This window comes from Anser brachyrhynchus (assembly GCF_964034855.1).
Source record: "Anser brachyrhynchus genome assembly, chromosome: 3".
In the NCBI taxonomy this organism is placed as follows: domain Eukaryota; kingdom Metazoa; phylum Chordata; class Aves; order Anseriformes; family Anatidae; genus Anser; species Anser brachyrhynchus.
The window spans coordinates 54,794,078-54,814,848 of record NC_137696.1 but is presented as its reverse complement, the minus strand read 5'-3'; the positions used below and the strand labels follow the sequence as shown (position 1 = coordinate 54,814,848).

The window sequence follows — 20,771 nt, the reverse complement described above, 5'->3', positions numbered from 1 at the left end:
ATCCCCACATGTTCTGCTGGAATGCCTCCTATTCAGGCATTCACTCAAGCATTTTGCTGTTTCAAGTCAGCTTTCCTGGCTAATATTTATCAGAAGGTATTGCTTATTTGGGGAGTTTTGCATTACTGGGTCCCTAGTCCAACCCACGCAATTAAGCAAAGGATGACAACTGTCATGGACTGCAGTGCTTTGGGATCCTGAGCCCTGCATGAGTGGCCTGGAGCCCTTGTTGCAAGAATTGTTATGCCTGTGAGAACACTATACTGTAGTGTTTGTTCTTACCTTTGAAATAATCCTTAAGAGAAGCCAACCTAAAGCAAAAGCGAATTTTCACTTATATGCGCTCAGATAGACAACACATGAAATTCATGAAAGTTATGGTCTAGAAATTAAAATTATGTAAATACTTGTGTATGACTAAAAGAGCTCTAAACATTTTTCAAAGAAGAGAGCTTTATGTGATTGCCAAACAGATCTGACAGCTCACCACTACAAAAAGGAGGGGAACCTCCTGTCTTCTACCAGGATTATAATTGACTGAACCTGCTCATATTCTAGTACTTGGACAAAGCTTCAAACACACCCATAGCCTAACAGTGGGTTGGACCGTATTTCTGGGTAGAAAGTATTTGAATCCTACAACTCTTTTTTTTTTTTTCAATATAATGTTATGTTATATACACGTATGTAGCTTGCAAATCACACGTGCTTATGCAATCACAGCTGATAGTGAGTGTGGCACAGTACTGGACTTTCCTTGTGACCTCAAATCTAGTCTTTGAAGAGCCGTATAAACTGTACATAAGAATTTAAGTATACAGTGTAAACATATTTGACACCATTAAGGGTGGTAGAATTGAGGGGTGTGACTCACACAGGCTAAATATTCCCCAGGAATTCCACACTTACAGTAGTTTTCTCAATGTGATCTGGTAATGAATCTATGAGCAGGTCTCCCACAGGTTTCCAGCCATTCCTCACATTTTCAGCCTCCTTCAGGTCAGCATCAAGGTCATCCATGGCACACTGCAAGTCTTTCAGTTTTTCTAATGCTTTGTCCACTTGCTTCTGCCAGATAGTGGCACTGGCATTTAGGTTCTCCCATTTCTCTTTTACCTCTGATGACTGTTTACGCATAGCTTTGGCAATCCTCATGGCTTTCTCCTCAGGGGTCAACTCTGCAGAGGGAAAAAAAAAAGTCCTGCTGTTTATTTCTTCTCTTATTCATGCCTAGTTAAACAGACTGCTCCTGAGGTGCCTGCTCAAGACAGTCCGTAAGTTCAGTGTCAATCAATAATTTATTTCAGCACGTACAAGGTAGTCAAAAGTCTACTTTGCCATAATTGAAATAAACCTTCATCATCCTCAATGACAAAATAATGCTTGATAAGACAAAGGGAAACTATTCCTGACTTCCATGTATTCTAATACCTGCAAAGCAAAGGCAGCTCACTGCTGGTTTATTGGAGGCACAGGGTAGGAAATAAAAGATCATTCTTCCCTACCAGGAACTGCAATAGGGGGTTTGGGGACCGTTTCGTGTAGAAAGAACAAGAACAGTGCTTTGTTACTGGATCAGTTACCAACATCTTCCACACTATCCCCAGGATGCCTCTTCTCTTCCTATGTACTAGCAAAACCCAAAGTGTACTGAATACCATGTGGTAAGTGCTTCTGCAGCTCTACATCTGTTTGTGTTAATGCTGAAGTCCTAAAAAAACTGTTTTAAATAGGTATTGTAAATATAAAACTGCTCAGCTAACTTGCTGACTGAAAAAAAGTTGCACTTACAGTGCATTATTTCAGGCTTATGTGTCTAAATCTCCTGGGCAACCCACCACCTATGGAAGTCCCATTCCCATTAGGAAAGGCCAGCTGCAGTTGAACAAAGCCAAAGGGGTCACACACACAACCTCAAGACACAGCCACAGGAGATGGCACTGATTATTTCAGTAAGCTGCTTAAATTTGTATCCCCAGTCCCTGGTGAGCCTGTAAAACATAGGACAGCATTCCACAGTACAGACACGCTTCAGTCCTAATTGACAACAAGCACTGAGTCGGCTGGTGGCACAGCTCTTCTCCACAACAGATGATTTCTGCAACCCAGGCATGCGGTCTATCAATAAGAGAACATTTCCTTCCTGGGTCTTCAATCCCCAGCAAGTCCTGCTGACTGCTGCTCAGATTGGCCTTACTGAAAGAAATCACGGAGAGCTTCTTTCACTAGGGTAGAGTTGCTACAGTAATTACCAACCAAGCTCATTTCAAAGGATTCCTCCTCTACATAGCAACCTTGCAGTTTCTGCAGGCAGAGAAATAAGCAGAGCAAACTTGATATAACGCAGAAAACAGAAAACAAAATGCGGGGAACAAGATATGGCATACTCCAAAACTAAGCCAAGTGGCCTTCTACTCACTCCTATAAAAAACCCTTAGAAAAGGTTTATCACGGCATTATTTGTGATTAAAAATCAAGTGTTGCCTATGAATAAATTATACACAGCAATATAGAGATGAAAGCACCATTTTTGTCAGAAGACAAATGAGACATAAAATTTTCCATATGCTGATGATGTCTTTAAAGATACCATATGAGGAAGAACTTCTTTATGGTTTGGGTGACAGAGCACTGGAACAGGCTGCCCAGAGAGGTTGTGGAGTCTCCTTCTTTGGAGATATTCCAAACCCACCCGGATGCCATCCTGTGCAATGTGCTCTGGGTGACCCTGCTTGAGCAGGGGGGTTGGACTAGATGACCTCTGTAGGTCCCTTCCAACCTCAGCCATTCTGTGATTCTGTGTGCTATCATAACAACTGACTAAGCTTGGAGCTGCTCACCTGGGGAGGGGACAAAAAAACAGGGGGGAAGGAAACGTTTTGCTTTTCAAAGGCTAGGTGAATGTCAAAGTAAATGCACTGTTGTAGCTGGAAAAGTTCAATTACTGTGCTTCTGGTGATGCAACTAACATTCTTTAGCATGCAATACTGCAAAGCGTGCTGTAAGTGATAAAAAATAAATCATTAGAATACATTAAATTTGCAGCTGAGGAAGGCACATTTTTTCTAGATGTTAAAGTAAGTTGTTTGGATCAAAGCCAGAATTTCTGCCAGCCAATTCCACATATTTAAGTTTTTTTCAAAAACTTTTTTGCCCACATTAGTCTTGATACATATTAGCTTACAAATACAAGAAGAGTATTCTACAATGGAATCCAGACGCCATCTCAGAAAAAAGTATAATGCACGTGTTTTCCATCTTAATTGATGGTGCAGGAGGGAACAAGTTATTGCCAAATGACCAAGTGTTGCCCAAAAGCACAAGGCAACTTGCTAAGAAATGGTTAGTTAAGAGAAAAAAGCACCACCAGAAGTAACCGAAGCAGAACGGGAAGCAAGGATGATTAAGAAGAGCAAACACCACAGAAAAGATGGTGACAAGTACCTAAGCTGTAGGTTGCAGTGCATGTTTTGAGTTCTAGAATTAGAAAAGGTCCTTCAAAGAACAGAGAGGCATTTGACAAAAGATTGGGGCTGAGAGGGACAGAAGAAATTTTGAGCATTCAGACTTACTGAGATATTTCAGTGACTTGCTCAGAGTCATAAGCTGTTAGGCAAGAGCAACTACCCATCTGCTCGCTACCTGCAAAGACTAGCCAAGTTTAGGGGCACCACAATGGCAGGAGGGTGTTTCAGAAGAGGAATGTGGGGAGGAACAGCTGGGACAAAACCTGTGATGCTTAACCAGATGCAAAGGGATATAAATTATGTATATAGCCCTAGGATCAGAGGCAAGGCAGTAACCCACAATTTGCAACACTGACAGACCAGAATAAAGATAAAGACCAAAGACAGGCTGTGATAAATCATACCTTGTGTCTTGAATCTCAGCAATTCACATTCAGAATAAGCTACATCATAGGACAACACAGTTCTGGGATGATCTTTACCCCAAGCTTTGCAAGAGATTTCAGGATTTCAGGAAAAGGAAAAGAAATAATGCTTAAATTCTAAACAAAGCAACCTTTTCAGATAAAAAATGGCTACCAATTGCTTACTTACAGATACCAAAGAAGTCATCACTAAAAGTAATTTTGGAATTATTCCCAGCTATGAATATATACCATTGATGAATTAATGACAGCCAACTACAGTCCATAGACAAAACTAATGCACAAAATCTGGAAGCCAAGCCAAGGTGCAGCACCTAGTACAACCAGTTCAGTATCATCAGATGGGCAACAAGGCCCCACCAGTAAAAGCTGCAGGACCTTAAATAAGGACTAAGAGAGCACCTGTAGTTAGAACACTTTACAGAAGGAAAGGGAGTACTTTGTTGAAAGGGGACAGAAAGTTGTAGACCCAGTTGGAGGAGTCTCCTTGGCTGTCATCTTGAAACTGTCAATACAGGGGACGTTACACCCAGAAACTGGACTGAGCAGAACATCATCCAGGAAGCCTTAACAAGAGTGAAAAAAAAAAAACTTGCAAAATTTTTTTGCTGGCTATAATGGTACTGATGTAACAGATTCAATGACTGACTGCTTCTTGCCCCAGTAGAATCAATACCAAAAAAAAAGTAGCCGTAGCTGCAAATAAGAATAGGAGAGGGGAACAACGGCCTGATCTAATTTGCCTGGCCATCTACAACAAGACAGCTTCACTCGTGACAGACCAGTCACATATCTGGGAGGGAAAAAATTCCACACTGACTGGGACGACAGAAGTATCCCAACAGAACTAAAAACAGAAACATTTTTGAAGACCATTTGTCAGATCAGTCTCCTTGTCCAAGGGAATCTGCTGCCTATTTTCTTTGAAAAATATTAATTCCTTTCAAGACTGCTTTATTTTACCCAAGTCTTGGGAGTGCTTGTAAACTTGCCTTAAAAAGGCATTTACTGGAGAAATAAAGCCAAACACACATTTTTATGAGCTATAAAACCATTCAGCTTCTATTCAGTTAAGAAATACATCTTGCACAACTTCATGCTTTCCATCATGAAAGCCCAACCTATTAATGAGCACCACACTATTTTCAAGCAGAGAGCACATTCTCCAAGATCCTCATTGCACAGCACAGAATTGTAAACCTAGCCTCATAAATAACGTCTTAACGGTACGAATTCTGCGCTTTGAGTTTGTTTCATCAGTCTGTCACTGCACACAGTAGCAGACAAACACAGCTCCTTTGTGCTGTGAAAAAACGCTACATACTAGTTGCTGCTCTTTTGTTCCCACTTAATATGAAAGCTTCTGAATTATCAGCTTTTTTTCTTCCCCCCCCCCCCCTTTTTTTTTGTAATGTACTTATTACATTATCTTCACTTCAGCAGCTGCTCAGAAAGTAAGAAGAGCCTGTATTCACTGGACCATCTGTTTACCAGAGAGGGAAGATAGTAACTGACCTTGCAGTCAGAGAAAAAGAGCAGGAAAAAAAATCTGCTTTTGTAGTGGAAAGAAACTTGATTTTAATAAGCATTTTTTGTCACAAACAAAGCGATGAAAGGACCAAGAATTTTCCTGTGTCACTAGCAGAGAGAGAGTGCCACAGAAGGAAGACTTTCAAGACTGAACTTTACAGTATATGCATTCCCTACAAGCTTGCATATATGGAGAATACTTACACAGGAAAGTTCTCAGTTCTCAGAGAAAACTCTTCTTGCTTAAGAATTTAATTCAGATCAGGTAAGCTATTCTGGCTCTAGCAGTTTTGACTCTAAGCAGCTCTGCTTGATCCCCATGTTACTGACTTAATCTCTTTCTATCTTGCCAGAATTACATTAATTACTTTTTACTTTTGGTATATTCTTCGTATATTTTAGCATTATGTCAAATATTCTCTCTTCCTTGATTCAATCAGTCTTCACAGCAAAAAAAACAATGGGTAAAACTTCACCGTAATCATTATGAACACTTTTGAAGCATTTGAACAGACACAATGAAACACTGTCAAATCTGTAAGCAGAAGAACCAAGAGCACTGCTAGTGTTGCATGATGAAGTCTCTAGCATCACTCCAGTGAAAGCATTCACTGCGTTTCTTACAATATGGACAGAAAACATAGTTCTGATGGGATGGTAACGGAAAGTTTTAAAGATCGATCAGCAGCTGGTTAGTAACATAGCACTTAGACTACCAACCCAGTATGTCACCTTTCTCTTCTAGTTCAAGTATCTATTGCAAATACATGTAAAACAAAGAAAAAGCACGATCATTCGTTGTCGTCTTAGCCTATTTAGGTTTCACTCTATCAAAACTGAAAGTTCTTCAAGCCAGAGAAATATAATAAAATAAAGAGTGAATGGGGAAAGTCTCCACAGGATTAAAGACAAATTAACTGATAACTTTATGTATATTGAATACATCTGGAAAGGGCCTGGAGTATGGTCTACAAATAAAGAGATATTAGAATTCCCCAGTGGGTGCTGGTGGAGAAGATACAAAAGGACAGACAAAACAAGAGGAAATAACTTCTGATTAAGGGAGATAATTAAGTCATCCCACTGCATCTATCCCCAGAAAACTTAAGAGATTACAGCAACCCTGAAACCACACATTCATGCAGCATAACCAATGTAGTTTATCAGTCACAAACTGATCAAAACACAATACTTCTCACTAAAAAAGAGCCACCATCTTGTAATAAATGATGTGATCCAAAGCACAGTGGAAGCTTGAGGTTTTGTGTTGCTCAAGAAACAAAAAAGAGGTATGAATTCTATTTTAGTCTGTGCCTGCCACAAAACCAGAAAAAAAAATCAATGATAATAGTATTGTTATGTCATCAACAAGCTACAATGTCTACTTCTAATTCCTGTAGAAGGGCGGGTACTAATGGAGAAGGATATCGCCACTGAATCCCACTTACTCAAGACTCCCTGAATCGATGGTGTCCTTCAACAACACTGGACTTCAAGAAAGCATCCAGGTTCCGAAATTTTTGAATTGCTCACAAGCCTTCTAGAGCAAGTTTACTCAGCCTGTTTTCTCCTCTATATACTTTACTTTTTGTTTAATATTCTGCAATTACCCATTATCTGTCTTGAGGCTTCTTTGCTGTGTTTGCTCTAGAGTGTAAGAAAGGAATTTTCTTTTAAACAAGGTCCCGACATTTGACATCCATCAGTCACCTGTGTTGCTATTAGCATAACTAAGAGATCTCCTACAGACAAAGCTTTAATGACACGTAGTCTTTAACACAAGGCAGCACTTAAAGTTTAAGAACATGGCTTCCACCCGCGATGTATCAGATGAAACTGGTGCATAACACAGTATACAGATTAAAAATGAATACAACTGTGCTTATATCCTTAGGTCCTCCTAGTTAAAAAACAAGCAAACAACAACAAAACGCCACACATAAATAAAATCAATCACTGCGTCCTCAGCCTGTTTCCAATATTCAGCTATTAAAATTCAGGCTTAAAACTCCTCCAGATTTTCACTCCACACCACTCAGAAAAAGGAAACAACTTCCTTGAATTTTCACTAATAACTTTCCAAGCAGGCTACCATTTGGACACTACAAGATTAATTTCAAGGCTCCATCCAGGTGGACTAAACTTGAAGGGTGGTAAAGATCTATTTGAACGGGAAGAGAAAAATTTCATCACTGTGGGATTATCTCATAGGTAACTGCACGTTTCTCTAACTGAATGTGTCAAAAGTCACAAGTGAATGAGCACCAACTAAAACACGGGCAACAATGTTCAAAATAGGGCATGAGTCCACTGACTTCCAGTTGCCCACATGCTCTTCATTCTCCTATAGGTTTAACAATCAAGACTTCAATACTCAGCCCATTAGGGCAGAAGAGAACAAAAAATATTCCAGTCTTGTATGACAGCTAGGTGACAAGTGGTTGGGAATAGAAATACCGCTTACTCTATACTTTAGAAAAAAGAAAGTAGCCTATTTCCAGTAAGGACTTCCTTGCTAAGAGGAAAAAATACGATAGAGAATTTATCTGAATTTGTTCAGTAGCAGGAAGCAAAGGAGTTTGACTTTTATTTACGTCTGAAACAGGGGAATACGTTGTCTGGCTGAAATAAATAAAGTAATGTGATTCACTGATACTTACTCATATATTGTCTTATAACACAAATGTGGTTTATGGGGTTTTCTACACTTTTAATTAAATAAGATAACAGACAATAAATACTTAATTTTAAATCACTTATTTATCACATCACCTTTAATACCAAATAACAGCTTTCAAAGATAGGAATCTGATTGTCGTAACAAAACTAAAACCTACGGAAGTACTTCAGCAATACCACAGACTCCTGGAAACATTCTCTGTTGGAGTAGGAATCACTGTAGTAGCCTCATCTGCTAAAATGTTAATTTGTGTTATCTTCCAAAAAACATTTAGCTCCACTCCCTCACTACAGCAGTGGAATCTCCAGGACAGAATTTCAGAAAAGCCATACACTGGAGACATCACTGATCTATATAATCCTAGGGACAGAAAATATTATTTTTTCTTTCCTTTGTGTATCCCATAGCCAGTAACCTTATTAACAGTGCAGGGAAATAAGAAGGCAACTGTAACTATGCCATAGATCTAAAGATGTGCAAAAGGTTGACTGTAATTCTTCAAGTTTTCTCCTATACCACAGAAAAGCAGTAACAAAGCTAAAAATGTGAGTATCTCCAACTTTATTATCCTGACCATCCATAAAATTCAGCAGCTGGCCTGGTGGTTTTATCAATCAGCTCCATTCAGATGCTCAAAGAAATTCAAAGGTAAGGAAAGGATGAAGTTTATTTTTTGTGATGGGGCCTCCCTAATGAAATACAGAAAAATGAAATGAGAAGAAAAGACTGATGTCTGATAAATTAACATAGGAGGAAGTTTCCTGGAAACTGAGGAATTGTCTTCCATTATGCGAATTACTACACGGTACAGTTGAAGGCCAACATGGCAAGCATAAGGCCAACATGGAAAAGAAGAAAACAGGCTAGCTCATAACCTGATTTTACATCCCTGTGATTTATCTGAAATTAACAACAGAGTTATAGACAATAACAGGTTACAATGGAACCTGTAACAAATACTCTTTGGGGACATAACAATGAACGTATATATATGTACAGGTCCTTAAAATAGGTCTTGGTCAATCAAGCTCAAAACCAATTTTTATAATTTTTTGCCTAAATCTCTCACTCCTTGTCCTTGCAACAATGCCTTCCCTGGCACAAAAAGATTGGGGTGGGGGGTGGGGGTAAAGGGATGCATGAGAGAGAGACTGAAGAAAAACAAAAGCAATTCAAAATCAGCCAAGTACATCAGTCAAGGTCTGATCACAGAGAATTCCCCATTGCCAATCTCCTCCTAATCAGGAATCATGAACAATTTCAAATACTGCAACAAGCATTCAAGTGCAGAAGCAACAATCCACAGAAAATAGTACTTCAGCTACTAAATAATGCATACCGTATCTATAAAATTTGAATTAGACCAGAAGTTACACACAGAAATTACAAAAAGATTCATGAGCAGGTAACGAGAAACCTCTCCAGAAGGACACTATATGCTGCTGCTGACCACCTTCTGAAGTCTCTCATGTGATTCAGAGAGTGCAGAACTGTCGTGCCCAGTAATCCAATCTTCTGGTGATAAAAACCATCTTTGCATATATGTCTGGAGAAGCCTTTTGTACAAACAAGTGAATTTTTACTTGAGCATCAGAACAAGAGGATAAAAAAAATCCTGACAACCTCTGAGGCTCTCAATCACCAGTCACACCAGAACTGGAACCCAGATCACTAATTGCAAATGAGTTTGTATCTGCTGTGCTTTAGTGCTGTTTACATTTAACAGATTTCAGAATTTACAGCTTTGGTTAATTCAAATTAACTTTACTGTTTCTCCTTATTTCAAAAACAAAACAAACAAACTCTCAGATATTGCTGTCTCCTTCATGCCTAGGCAGAATTATTTTTGTACCTAACAGCCCAAGTGCAAATTAGTTGAAGTCAGACAATTAATACAAAGACTGAATTAGAGTATGATTCAATTTCCTTTTGTAGTGTGCATTATAAAGGAATAGAGAAAGCTTCAAAGATGATGTCTGAAAAGATATGATAGGGTCTATTTTTAAATATTATGAATATCTTTAGCGGATGTTCTAACGAGGTAATTTTTTTTTCAATTAAGTTTTGATTGTATTATGCACTTCAGGGGGATGTGAAAAGGTTACTCAGATTGTCTTAATTTATTGTAATGTACAAGAGACTCTGAATTGATGTCACAGCAGAATCACATGGCAAATTTTTGTCCCTGTTGTGAAGAACCTGCAGAGAGAATAAAATAATTCTGGAATATTTAATTCAATGTACCCTCAAGAGAACTGGGGTTGTTTAGTCTGGAGAAGAGGAGGCTCAGGGGAGGCCTTATTGCTCTCTGCAGCTACCTGAAAGGAAGGTGTGGGGAGCTGGGGGTCGGCCTCTTCTCACAGGAAACTAGTAACAGGACTAGAAGGAACGGCCTCAAGTTGTGCCAGGGGAGGTTCAGGCTGGAAATGAGGAGACATTGTTTCTCAGAAAGAGCAGTCAGGCATTGGGACCGGTTGCCCAGGGAGGTGGTGGAGTCACCGTCCCTGGGGGTGTTTAAAGAAAGGTTGGACGTGGTGCTTAGGGACATGGTTTAGTGGGTGACATTGGTGGTAGGGGGATGCTTGGACCCAGTGATCTTGGAGGTCTCTTCCAACCTTAATGATTCTGTGATTCTCAATTCTTATGCACCTAGAAACAAGGCATCTGCATTGTCTGGGCCTTTGTGTAACTTCAGTGGCTGGATATTTTACCATCTCTTTGGATTACCTAACCCCACACCTAAACACTCTTGCTATTAGGTAAAAACTAATCAAACAGTGATCTTCCAATTCATGCTATTACTATTTCCTACATGGTTTTGCTATTTCTATTATAAAAGCAGCCAAAGGCATGTTTAAATCATGACTGTACAGCATTGCGTACTGCCCACGAATATTTCTGAAGATAGACCCATCAACTCACAATCCAAAACCACACTCCTCACCTTTAGCAATGTTAAGTGCACTTCACTGAAGTTAATGAGCAAACTTTTAATCTATTGCATAAAATACCAATGATTAAGAGGCTGATGGGAATTAAAACATTAAACATTTTAAAAGCAAACATAAGCCTGCACTCACAGTCCTCACTGAAAACACTTATTCAGAAGAAAGACTGTATGTCTCTGCATGGGCTCAAGTCCAGAGGTGTAGATTTCTGGGGATTGGTGGCATTTGTCAGACCGTACAAGGGTGGGCGAAATTTAACAGATTATGTTATATAAGAGATCAGAGCAGAAGATTCAAAGGCACCTTTTGGCCTGAAGTTTATTAATCTGCAGAAACACTACTCTGTACAGTGTGTCTGTGTCCAGCTGTTGGCAGGGGGGCCTGCTGTGAGAAGAGGCCAGGGGCTGCCACATGCCAGACGTGACCAGCTCTGCAGTGGACCCACGGCAGGTACAGCTGAGCCCACCTGCCAAGGTGGAAAACGTGCTTCAAGAAAGGGCAGAAAACACCAGAGGAGGAAGGAACAAGAGAGAAACATCAGAGGGTCAGAGGAGGGGCAGCAGAAGCAGCACTGTGGCAGAGCAGATATTTCCTGCAGCCTACAGAGCGCGCACACTGGGGCAGACCAAAGGTTTGAGAAGAAAGAGCAGCAGAGAGAAACCGTTAGACTGACTGCAGATACTCCTCCATTTCCCAGACCCTTGCACCACTGGTCACCTTGGTGAAGAGACCAAGCGTGACAAGCTTTCTCACTCATGCCCTTCCTATTTCCTCCCCTCAACCAGCCGAGGTTGGTAGCAGAGACTAGCCTACCACACACTCAAAACAGGTGTATGGAACTACTGAGCTTGGTGAAGGACGAGGGAAATAAGCTCACAGCACACACCTATGAAGCTTCCCAGTCTCAGCGTACTGATTACTTTTAAATATGATGGGTGGACAAGAGCCACCTGCCTGGTCATTACTGTTACACAACTTAACATGGTCATCAACTTCCCTGCTATTCTGTCATTGCCATCCGTAGCTCACAGGAGTTTAAAATAACAACACCAGTAATACTTTTAAAATTGCGTATCAGGAATGCATGATGCATCTCACCATCTGAAGTTTGTTCTTGCGCTTTCAGTCAACACTGATTAGATCACTGATACCAACCCCTGCCAGAAAATGAACACTTTACATCGGTAACATTTCATGCATTGGCGGCATTTCTGCTGGGTAATTCTATGGCTTTTGAGAGGACAGTCTGTGACTTCAAACTTTTGCAACACAATGAGCAGACATAAAGTGAGCTTTCCCTATTTTTCAACTGCAGGTTTTCTAATAAAGCATTCTAAATGCAATATGTCAAACAAGTCTGTGAGTAAGTTGTGTGAGACAAGCAGAATGCTTTCAGGAGTTCAAAAAGCAAGCAGTAAAGCACAGTACTGCAGCTACGGTACAAAAACTAATCACAAGGAAAAATGGCTTTAATCACCAGATATTCAAACTTTAACACAAAGTTGAATTAGGGAATAGGAAATCACATAAAAATCTGCACAGAAGTAACACTAAATATGGAGGAAGGAAATATTACCTGTTTGAACAAGCCTGAAATGTTTGCTATGGAGATTTAGTGACGTATAGAAAGAAAAAACAACTCCTGACAGAAGTAACTATATGCCATAGCTATAGAAGTAGCTACAATTTTGTAAATTATACAGAATACTAAATTATTCACATCTTACTGCCACTGGTATTTCCATAACTGCAGATTACTAGATCCAAAAAGAATCCTTATGTAATTAAAAGAAATAAGATTTTATAATAATGTAGCTTATGTCAGAAAAATAATTCTGACTTAATTGTACTTTGATTATAGCATTTTCCATGTAATTACAGAGATACTTGGTACATTTTTTATAATTTGGGGTTACAGGGTCCTGTTGGTCTCTGATATAGACAAATACCTTGACAAATATTATGCAAATATCATTTCTAGGAGAGCTGTGTTTCATTCCTTAGCAATAATTCATCAAAATACTGGAATCTTTATGACTCTGTAATGACTACATTCCTAAAGCTGATTCATTTTACTTCTAATGAGATGCATCACAGAATACATTGATTTCCATTTGTGGGGCAAAATTTTGCTATAATGACGTAAAAAATTTACATTTGCATATTTGAATTACTGCTTTGACTACATTTACGGTGTACACATGCTATTGTATTAAGAAAAAAGAAAAGAACTGATGACATTTTGAATCAAAAACTGGAAAAGGAAATGCAAAGATTTTTCTTCTTCCATTAAAAACTTGAGCACTTCCAAAGCAATGTAGTAATAACTTAAGGCTAAAGCACTGAAATAAAAGCAGCCAGTACGTGGTTTGGAAAATCCCCAAACCTAACCAAGTAATCGGGATATAAAAATGTACAAGGGACATGTAAGTTCTATTACTTTCCTTTTGACCATTTAAAACAGGAAGAGAATATTTTCTGACCTGTTTTCGAATGTAAGCTCCTTCTTGGTTCCTCAGGACCCTCAATTGGTTGGTCAGCAAGGAAAATTCGTGCCTGGTCCACAGCATTGAGAATGGTTTGCTCTTTATCCTTCAGTTCACGTCTCAGTGCCTTTTGCAAAAGGAAAGAACGCCATTTGTAACTGGATCTTATAAACAACAGATACTATACCTTTTTCCCTATTTTCACTTCTCTGACTAGACCTGTCTAGTGATTCAGACTGCTAGATAAAGGTAAATTTAACAAAACAGAAATAACAAGATATTAATTAAGGCCAGAAAGGTTACTCTTACAGAATTAACTTGGAGAATCAAATATAAGCTGATAACGGTAGGTTTTTAAAACACTCACCTAACAGGAACTGAAACTAGTACATTGAACTTACAAGTATTATTGCTATAGTAGGATTGCTAATATACAGTAAATTGTTACAACAGATTTTTTTTTAATAACAAAAGATTGCATCTACTGAAAATTCATGTGATAATTTCACAATTGCTAAGAAGCATTGCAAAAATACTTCACATTCCTTAGAAAACACTACCTCATGTTTCTGTCTCCTACTAATAATATTTTTAAAACTTAAATGATATAGAATCAGAACCTTTACAATGAGAATACATTCTGAAAACATATACTTCAAATTAGCCACAAATACTTCAATTATTATATGCAGAAACAACTAAAGCTTCTATATAGGGAAAAAAATCAATATTTAAGATATTTTCATGCTAATGGAAATGAATTGCATGATGCTTTGATCTCCAGTGATTATGACTTTTCTAAAGGGTTAAGTGTAACCATACTGTTGTAACAAACAAACAAAAAAACATTCAAGAGCAGACAGCTATTACAACATTTCTTATAAAGCATTTTCTTCCATTCAATTTTTCAGTATAAATCAATCTCGACTAGAAAGAAATTGCTTTTCTTGATTTGTTTGTATTACTTCCTACCAGTATAAGCACAAATGAAGATACTTTAAATATTATTAAAACACTCTGCTTAATCTTCCAACATTTTTTTTTATCTCTAATTACAAAATCAAAGTTTATTTTGCTGACACAGTCTGCTCAGTTCTCTCTCAAGAAAAGCAGTTAGCCAGTGTTCACAATGGTATATAACAAGAAAAAATGCTTTTCACTAGAGAATATAGTTTCTAATGGAAAATAAGGGCAGACAGAAGAAAAGGGTTCTTTTCTCCTGATTCCTCCATATGGTGTAAGAGTTAAGGTTGTCATTCTTTCAAAGGATAACTTATAACTTATCTTTGATACTATGAACCGTGACTGTCTTCTGTAAGACAAGCCCTTCTCTACTTTTTCTGCTCACCTTTCTCTACTTTCCTACATGACTTGTTTACAAATATAGGAATTTCACTTCACTGATTGCAATTGTTTATTTAGTGATTATTTGAACTGGGGGGATTTGCCTCTCGCGTCATCGATTCTCTGCCCCCTCTCCTTCCAACATCCCTGTCATTGGAGCTGTTCAAACTGAGATTGGTAACACAGAGATTTTAAGACTATCATGACAATGAACAATCTACAGACTTGGGCCCATATAGCTCATCAACTCTAAATCATCTGTGGCATTCCTTGTCATTGATACAGCTTGACAATGGAATCTTTAAACATGAAATAAACTTTGCGTAGGAAATACAAATATTGAAATAATTTAGTAGCAAAGAGCACATTGAGCACAGTACAGACTTCTTTACATTACAGCGTATTATTTTATGCTACAGATGTAAAAAGTAGTTTCAGAACAGCCACTCAAACTTGCATTGCTTTAGTCCCTATTTCTTCAACAATACTCTATTTTCCCTTTCTCTCTTTCTGCAACTAAACAAGAACAGCAATGAGAGAACATGATGCAAGAATAATCAGATATATCAATAATACTCTCTTGTCCTTCCAGGCAAACCTCTTTGCAATAGAGCAAAAAAGAAAACCACTTATAAATCTAATCTCTAGCTCAAATATCATCTGTCTTGAGTGGACTGAAGAAAGATTTCATTGGAAAAAATCAGATCTTCAAGAACACTACAGAGTAAAAATAAGCCATAAAAAAGCCAGCAAGCAACAAAGGCTGCAATACTGAATTTTATTATTGTATTAAAGATTTTTATAAAATAATAAATGCAATCATGTATTTTGGTGTTTTATTTAGTTTTGCAAAGATACCTCTCCAATGGCTACTCAGAATGCACGCACTTCTTTCAGCATAGGAGTATATGACTGTGTCCCTGGGTGCCTTACTTGGCATTAAGGACTAAAACAGTTAAAGTACTCGTATTACTTTGAGTGTTACACAGAATTTGGAAGAGGGAGAAACTTTCCCTTTAGCTAGCTATCCTTTAGATGGGAAATTCAGGAGAAAATTAATACTATTTTTTTTTTGTATACATTAAATAATAAATGAAGGCATGGCAAGAGGCTTTCAAGGCTGAAGACAGGCATCTCAAAACACGCCACTGAAGCTGGGCACTAATAACATAAGCACATGGATGGAAATATTTTTGGAGAGCTGTGTTGAATACGCAGCTGTGAACACAAAATTAAAAAGTGAATTCCAAGTACATTGGTACAATTAGTTTTTCTACACATTATATTTGCATTTATAAAAGTGTAATGACATTTTAAAGCTATATTGGTCACATGAAGAGGGGCTGTATGCAACTTTGGCAGTAATTCATGCCAGAATATTTCACGCTATGATTCTAAAATGTATAATTAGTGTATGCTTTAGGTAGTGGGTAAAATGCAAGCTTTACTTCCCTTAGGGAAAGACTGGTGACAGATTACCAAGTCAAATATCTACACTTCCAACAGCTTTATTGCATTCATTTTTAAATTCATTCTTATGTTCTAAGTAAAGCAGAAAATGAATTTTTACTCCTGGAGAAACAAATACTAATTTTATTAGTTTTTCATTCTTACAAAAAAAGAAAATAAAACAACCAACCAAACAAAAAAACCAAAACAGAAGCCTAGAATCTGATGTGCTGATACAGTGTTGACGTAGTTTTCAGAACTGACCTTAAATAATACTAGTCAAGAATAATAAATAAAAAAAAAATCCTCCTCTGAGTCCTGAAAGAATTCTTCCACTGATAAACAAGGGCTAACAAAACTACTCTCTTGAAATGTTTTATGCAGTTTCACGATGAGCCACAACTGCAACAGTGCTGCAGCATTCATTTTGCAAGCATGAAGGAGATCCTTCAGGTTACCTGACTGACAGCATAACTCAAGAACCCACCACACACCATCCTTCTGCCATCTACCATTGATTCCCGTAGGGGAGAAAACCACAAAGTGTTATATACCTGATTTATAACCATTATTAGTCATTGATTTAGTCTCCACTTTGATTTGTTCCCCTTTCAGTAACTGGGAAATGCATGCTTTTCACATTAGAACTTCTGAATCTATATGCCATTTACTCTGTTATAAATCTAATCTGTTTGCCCTCTCTTAATTATAGATGCTTACGATTTCTAATATAGAAAGGAACTCTTCTTACAAGCCAACATTTTCTGACTTATTGACTCGATTTATAGACAAGGAATTTGCCTAAACCACGACCTTCTAAGACTTCTGTTGCAAATACTTCATAATGTAAGACTTCTCCACTCTTGAAAAAAAAAATGCTAGCAAAACTTTTGCTACTCATGAATTTTTACACAGTTTAGTATACCCTGTAAGTATATATTTCATTCAATTGTCATAAAATCATATTTCAAGCATAGTAAGTGAGCTTCCAAAATTACACACTCTTGATTTACAGCCTCTTTTTTCCTCTTTCTAATGGTACAGGCTTGTACAGAGTAATTCGAGGAGCAGACCAGCTTAACAGCTCCAGCAGATGAAGACAAAGCTAATTTCAAAGAAAACACATGGGGTATTTCTTAAAAACAGAAGATATTTAAAGCAGGTCCCATTATGCACTCCTTCAAGGAAGTAAAGACGCACATTACTGTAACTTGTCTCTGGTTATCACGCTGTAGCTTTATGTGCCAATCAGCAGCTCCCGTAGCATTTAATTACTTAGTCATCTTTACTCTGCACCAGGTGCTTGAAAAGCTTCTGCTACTTGTATACACTAAAATGAAATGGAAAAATCGTCCGTGGCATATGGTAGGAGAGGGAGAATAAGTGGGATAATTGAGAAAACTCGGAGACAAGGTTGTTTACAAAGATCACACAGAGATCAAGGTTATGACAGAGTCTCTGCCATCTGTCTGCATCATTAAAGAATCAACTAGAAAGACAAAATAAGCGTAACACTTAAAAGCTGCTCCTTCGTGGCAGACACTATTTAATATAACACACGTATACAATTTCAGAAGGAGGTATTTTGGTCTCTGGACACATCTCCGTGTGAAAATCAATTTTATAACGCATCTGCTGCAGCTGATATAGAATGCATTTATAAAGAATGCTTTCTAGAATAATATTTGAGACAGTGCATCTTACCATGCACTTGCCTGATATTACTTCCTACTTAATCCATATGGCAAGAGAAAGAGAGAAAGAGAAAAATGGTGCATAATGTATAACCATTAATACCTGGAGATACATAGAGGCATCTGCAGCACACCGGGCTCTGTAGCTGAGACCCCATCCAATGTGTTCAGGTAATCTTTGACATCAATGACCAACACCAGAATAAGGAAAGGAAGGCAAAGATCATAGGGAAAAGCACAGAAAGCTGTTTGCCTCAGTAATTAACACATCTTGATTATTTCAGATTCACTTTTTTAAATGGAAGAATCTCAAATTCAGTTTGAAAGTTTGGAGGAATATCCCACGTCATGTGCAAAAGGCTTCTTAGAAAGAAAGGGCCAAAGGCAAGTGAGCAGTGAAGACTGCAGGGTGCCCACACATGGCGAAACAAAATCAACAGGAATATAAGAGCACAGATGTGGGCAAAAGAGAAAATTAGACTATGCATACTGATAATCTTTTACCAGAAGGCCAAGAACTGTTAGCTTACTTTAGACTTCCTCCATGATTTCTCAAAACTGATGCTTCAGGTCAGAAATAGGGGTATTTCTTCACTGAGACTATTCATCTCTTGAAAATTTCTCTTCCCACTCCCGTCTACCGATGAGAGGATGTGCTCATGGCTATGCACTGAAAGTATCACCCACCCCGTGTGTACTTTTATAGAAATGCATTACTTGAAATAAGCATCTATAGCTAGTTTTTAAACAAAGAGCTTTAAAGTAGCACAGCCTAAAGCCAAAGATGGAGAGCTAAAGATGTGTTATATCATCTGCTGTTCAGACTTACAGAAACATCACTTTTTAAAAACTAATAATCTCAAACTGTGTCTGTGTGCTGACACCTTAGTTAAGAAAGGGTAACTGACTTCCTTCTGAACTTGTTAAAAGTAGTTCAAAAATGGTAAGGCTATTTTCTTCATTTTCCTTTAACAGCTTTTTAAAAGAAAAAAAAAATGACATTTTGAAGCCCTTTCGAAAGTTTTCCACTTAAAATAACCTTGCAAAGACTCTGAAAGGACTCATTTGGGCACCAGAAAAGAATCTGATGCTATATCGTGATGACAGAGGAAAGCTTAATTTTAATATACATTGCACTAGAAAGGACATTTAGAAGCATTTCTTGAATTAAAAAGCATGAGGTCACACTTCTTCTTAAGAAGCAAAATAAAATAAAAATGGATTTTCACACAGTTCATGATTTCCCAGTCATTAAAAAGAACCTCTCTTCCTTTTGTGAAGGAAGAACTGCTGCACGTCCTGCATTCACTCGAGATGTTACAGGAGCTAAAATCAACTGGGGATGAAGGAAGACGCTGCTTAATTGAGCAAAGGTTACAAAAAATAAAGCGTAATGATGTTCATTAGTGTCTTCCAGCACCGGTAATATTACGTAACTGGAGTTTTTATTTCCCGGCCCACCGAGACAAAACTTTATTATTTGTGTTTCTGGGTCAATGATAACCAAGCCTTGGCTAGCCTGACAAGTTTGGAGGGCTTTACAGAGCGAAGCTGTAGGTAGTGCAAAGTGTGGGATGGTTGTAACTATCTGATTTAGAACTGTGTTGGAAAAAAACACACTGTGCACCACTGAGCTGTTGTCTTCAGAACAGAGTTTTGAAAATTTTATGGTTGTTGTTCTTTACACAAAAGTTATCTGAAGAGATAAAGATCTGTGTTCACACGAATTCCCAACTGAATGATCTTTTCAAACCCTCAGAATGATATCATATCCTGTTTGGATTTCTCAAAATATATATATATATATTTTCCTCTCCTCCTTCTAGTTCAAGAAAGCCATTTTAGAATATTTAATTCATACTTTACATTTTGCTGTACAAAGAGAGGGTTCCTCTTTCTAAGATTAAGCTTCCTCCCTTATCATTTACAATATTGATACAGGACTTTTTAAGGGACAGCAAACCGGTTTTCTTTCATAATTACATGCTCCAGCATTGTAATGAGCAAAGCAAGCCAAGTATTGTATAAATTAAACTTTCTACAGTACAATGCTTCTTTTACTCATTGAGCCAGCTTCTAAGCTAACTCAGCATATTTTGGTCTGAAGCCATTATAAGACCACAGCTAAAAAAGGGCAGAAGAATCATTAAATTTGATGGCTCATAAAAATACATAAAAGAAGTAGATGAAAAAAAGGTTAATTTTACATTGCTATACACAGGAAAAAATAATCTTTTAAATGGTGGTGTTACAAAAAAAAAATACCCATTTAATGTACCTTATCAGGATTTCATGTACGAATTCATTGCACCCCACAGACAGCAAAAATGCCTGAGTCAGAGTGCGGAGTCTGACAGAGACAGAAAGAGAAACTCTTGAAGCTTTCTACTGTTTGGGTGATGGGAAAAAGTATTTACTTTTACACAACAGCAATAATCATACTGCCAGCAGTGGAACCAATTTCCAAATGCCAAACCGCTTGTAAGTACACATTCAGTTTTACATCAAAGGACTACAATGTGCTTTTCGTGAAGGAAAATTAATCCCACCAACCTTTACTATGGAAACATGACAGCCATCCTGTATCAACAACCTTGAAAGACTAGACTTTTTTTTTTTCTTTAAATCTTAAAGGAAAGTCTGGACTAGGTTTGAAGGGCAGAAGAGAAATGAGCATAGAACTCTACTTTGGATTTTTCCTAAATAAGATTACACAGTTTGTGCTAAAATGAATAACCATGGCGAACC

General features: G+C 37.9%; 1 protein-coding gene across 4 annotated transcripts in view; it reads right to left on the bottom strand.

Annotated features, from left to right (window-relative positions):
• The window catches only part of UTRN (utrophin), a gene marked incomplete at its 3' end in the record, with an annotated part of 370,441 nt that overhangs the window by 79,402 nt on the left and 270,268 nt on the right, over positions 1 to 20,771 (bottom strand). For all 4 annotated transcript variants that reach the window (XM_080586229.1, XM_080586228.1, XM_080586227.1 and 1 more), the window contains 2 exons: positions 13,534 to 13,663; positions 910 to 1,178 (listed from right to left, as the gene is read on the bottom strand). In XM_080586229.1, the coding sequence (XP_080442355.1) occupies positions 910 to 1,178; positions 13,534 to 13,663 (399 nt within the window). The remainder of the gene's footprint in view (positions 1 to 909; positions 1,179 to 13,533; positions 13,664 to 20,771) is intronic.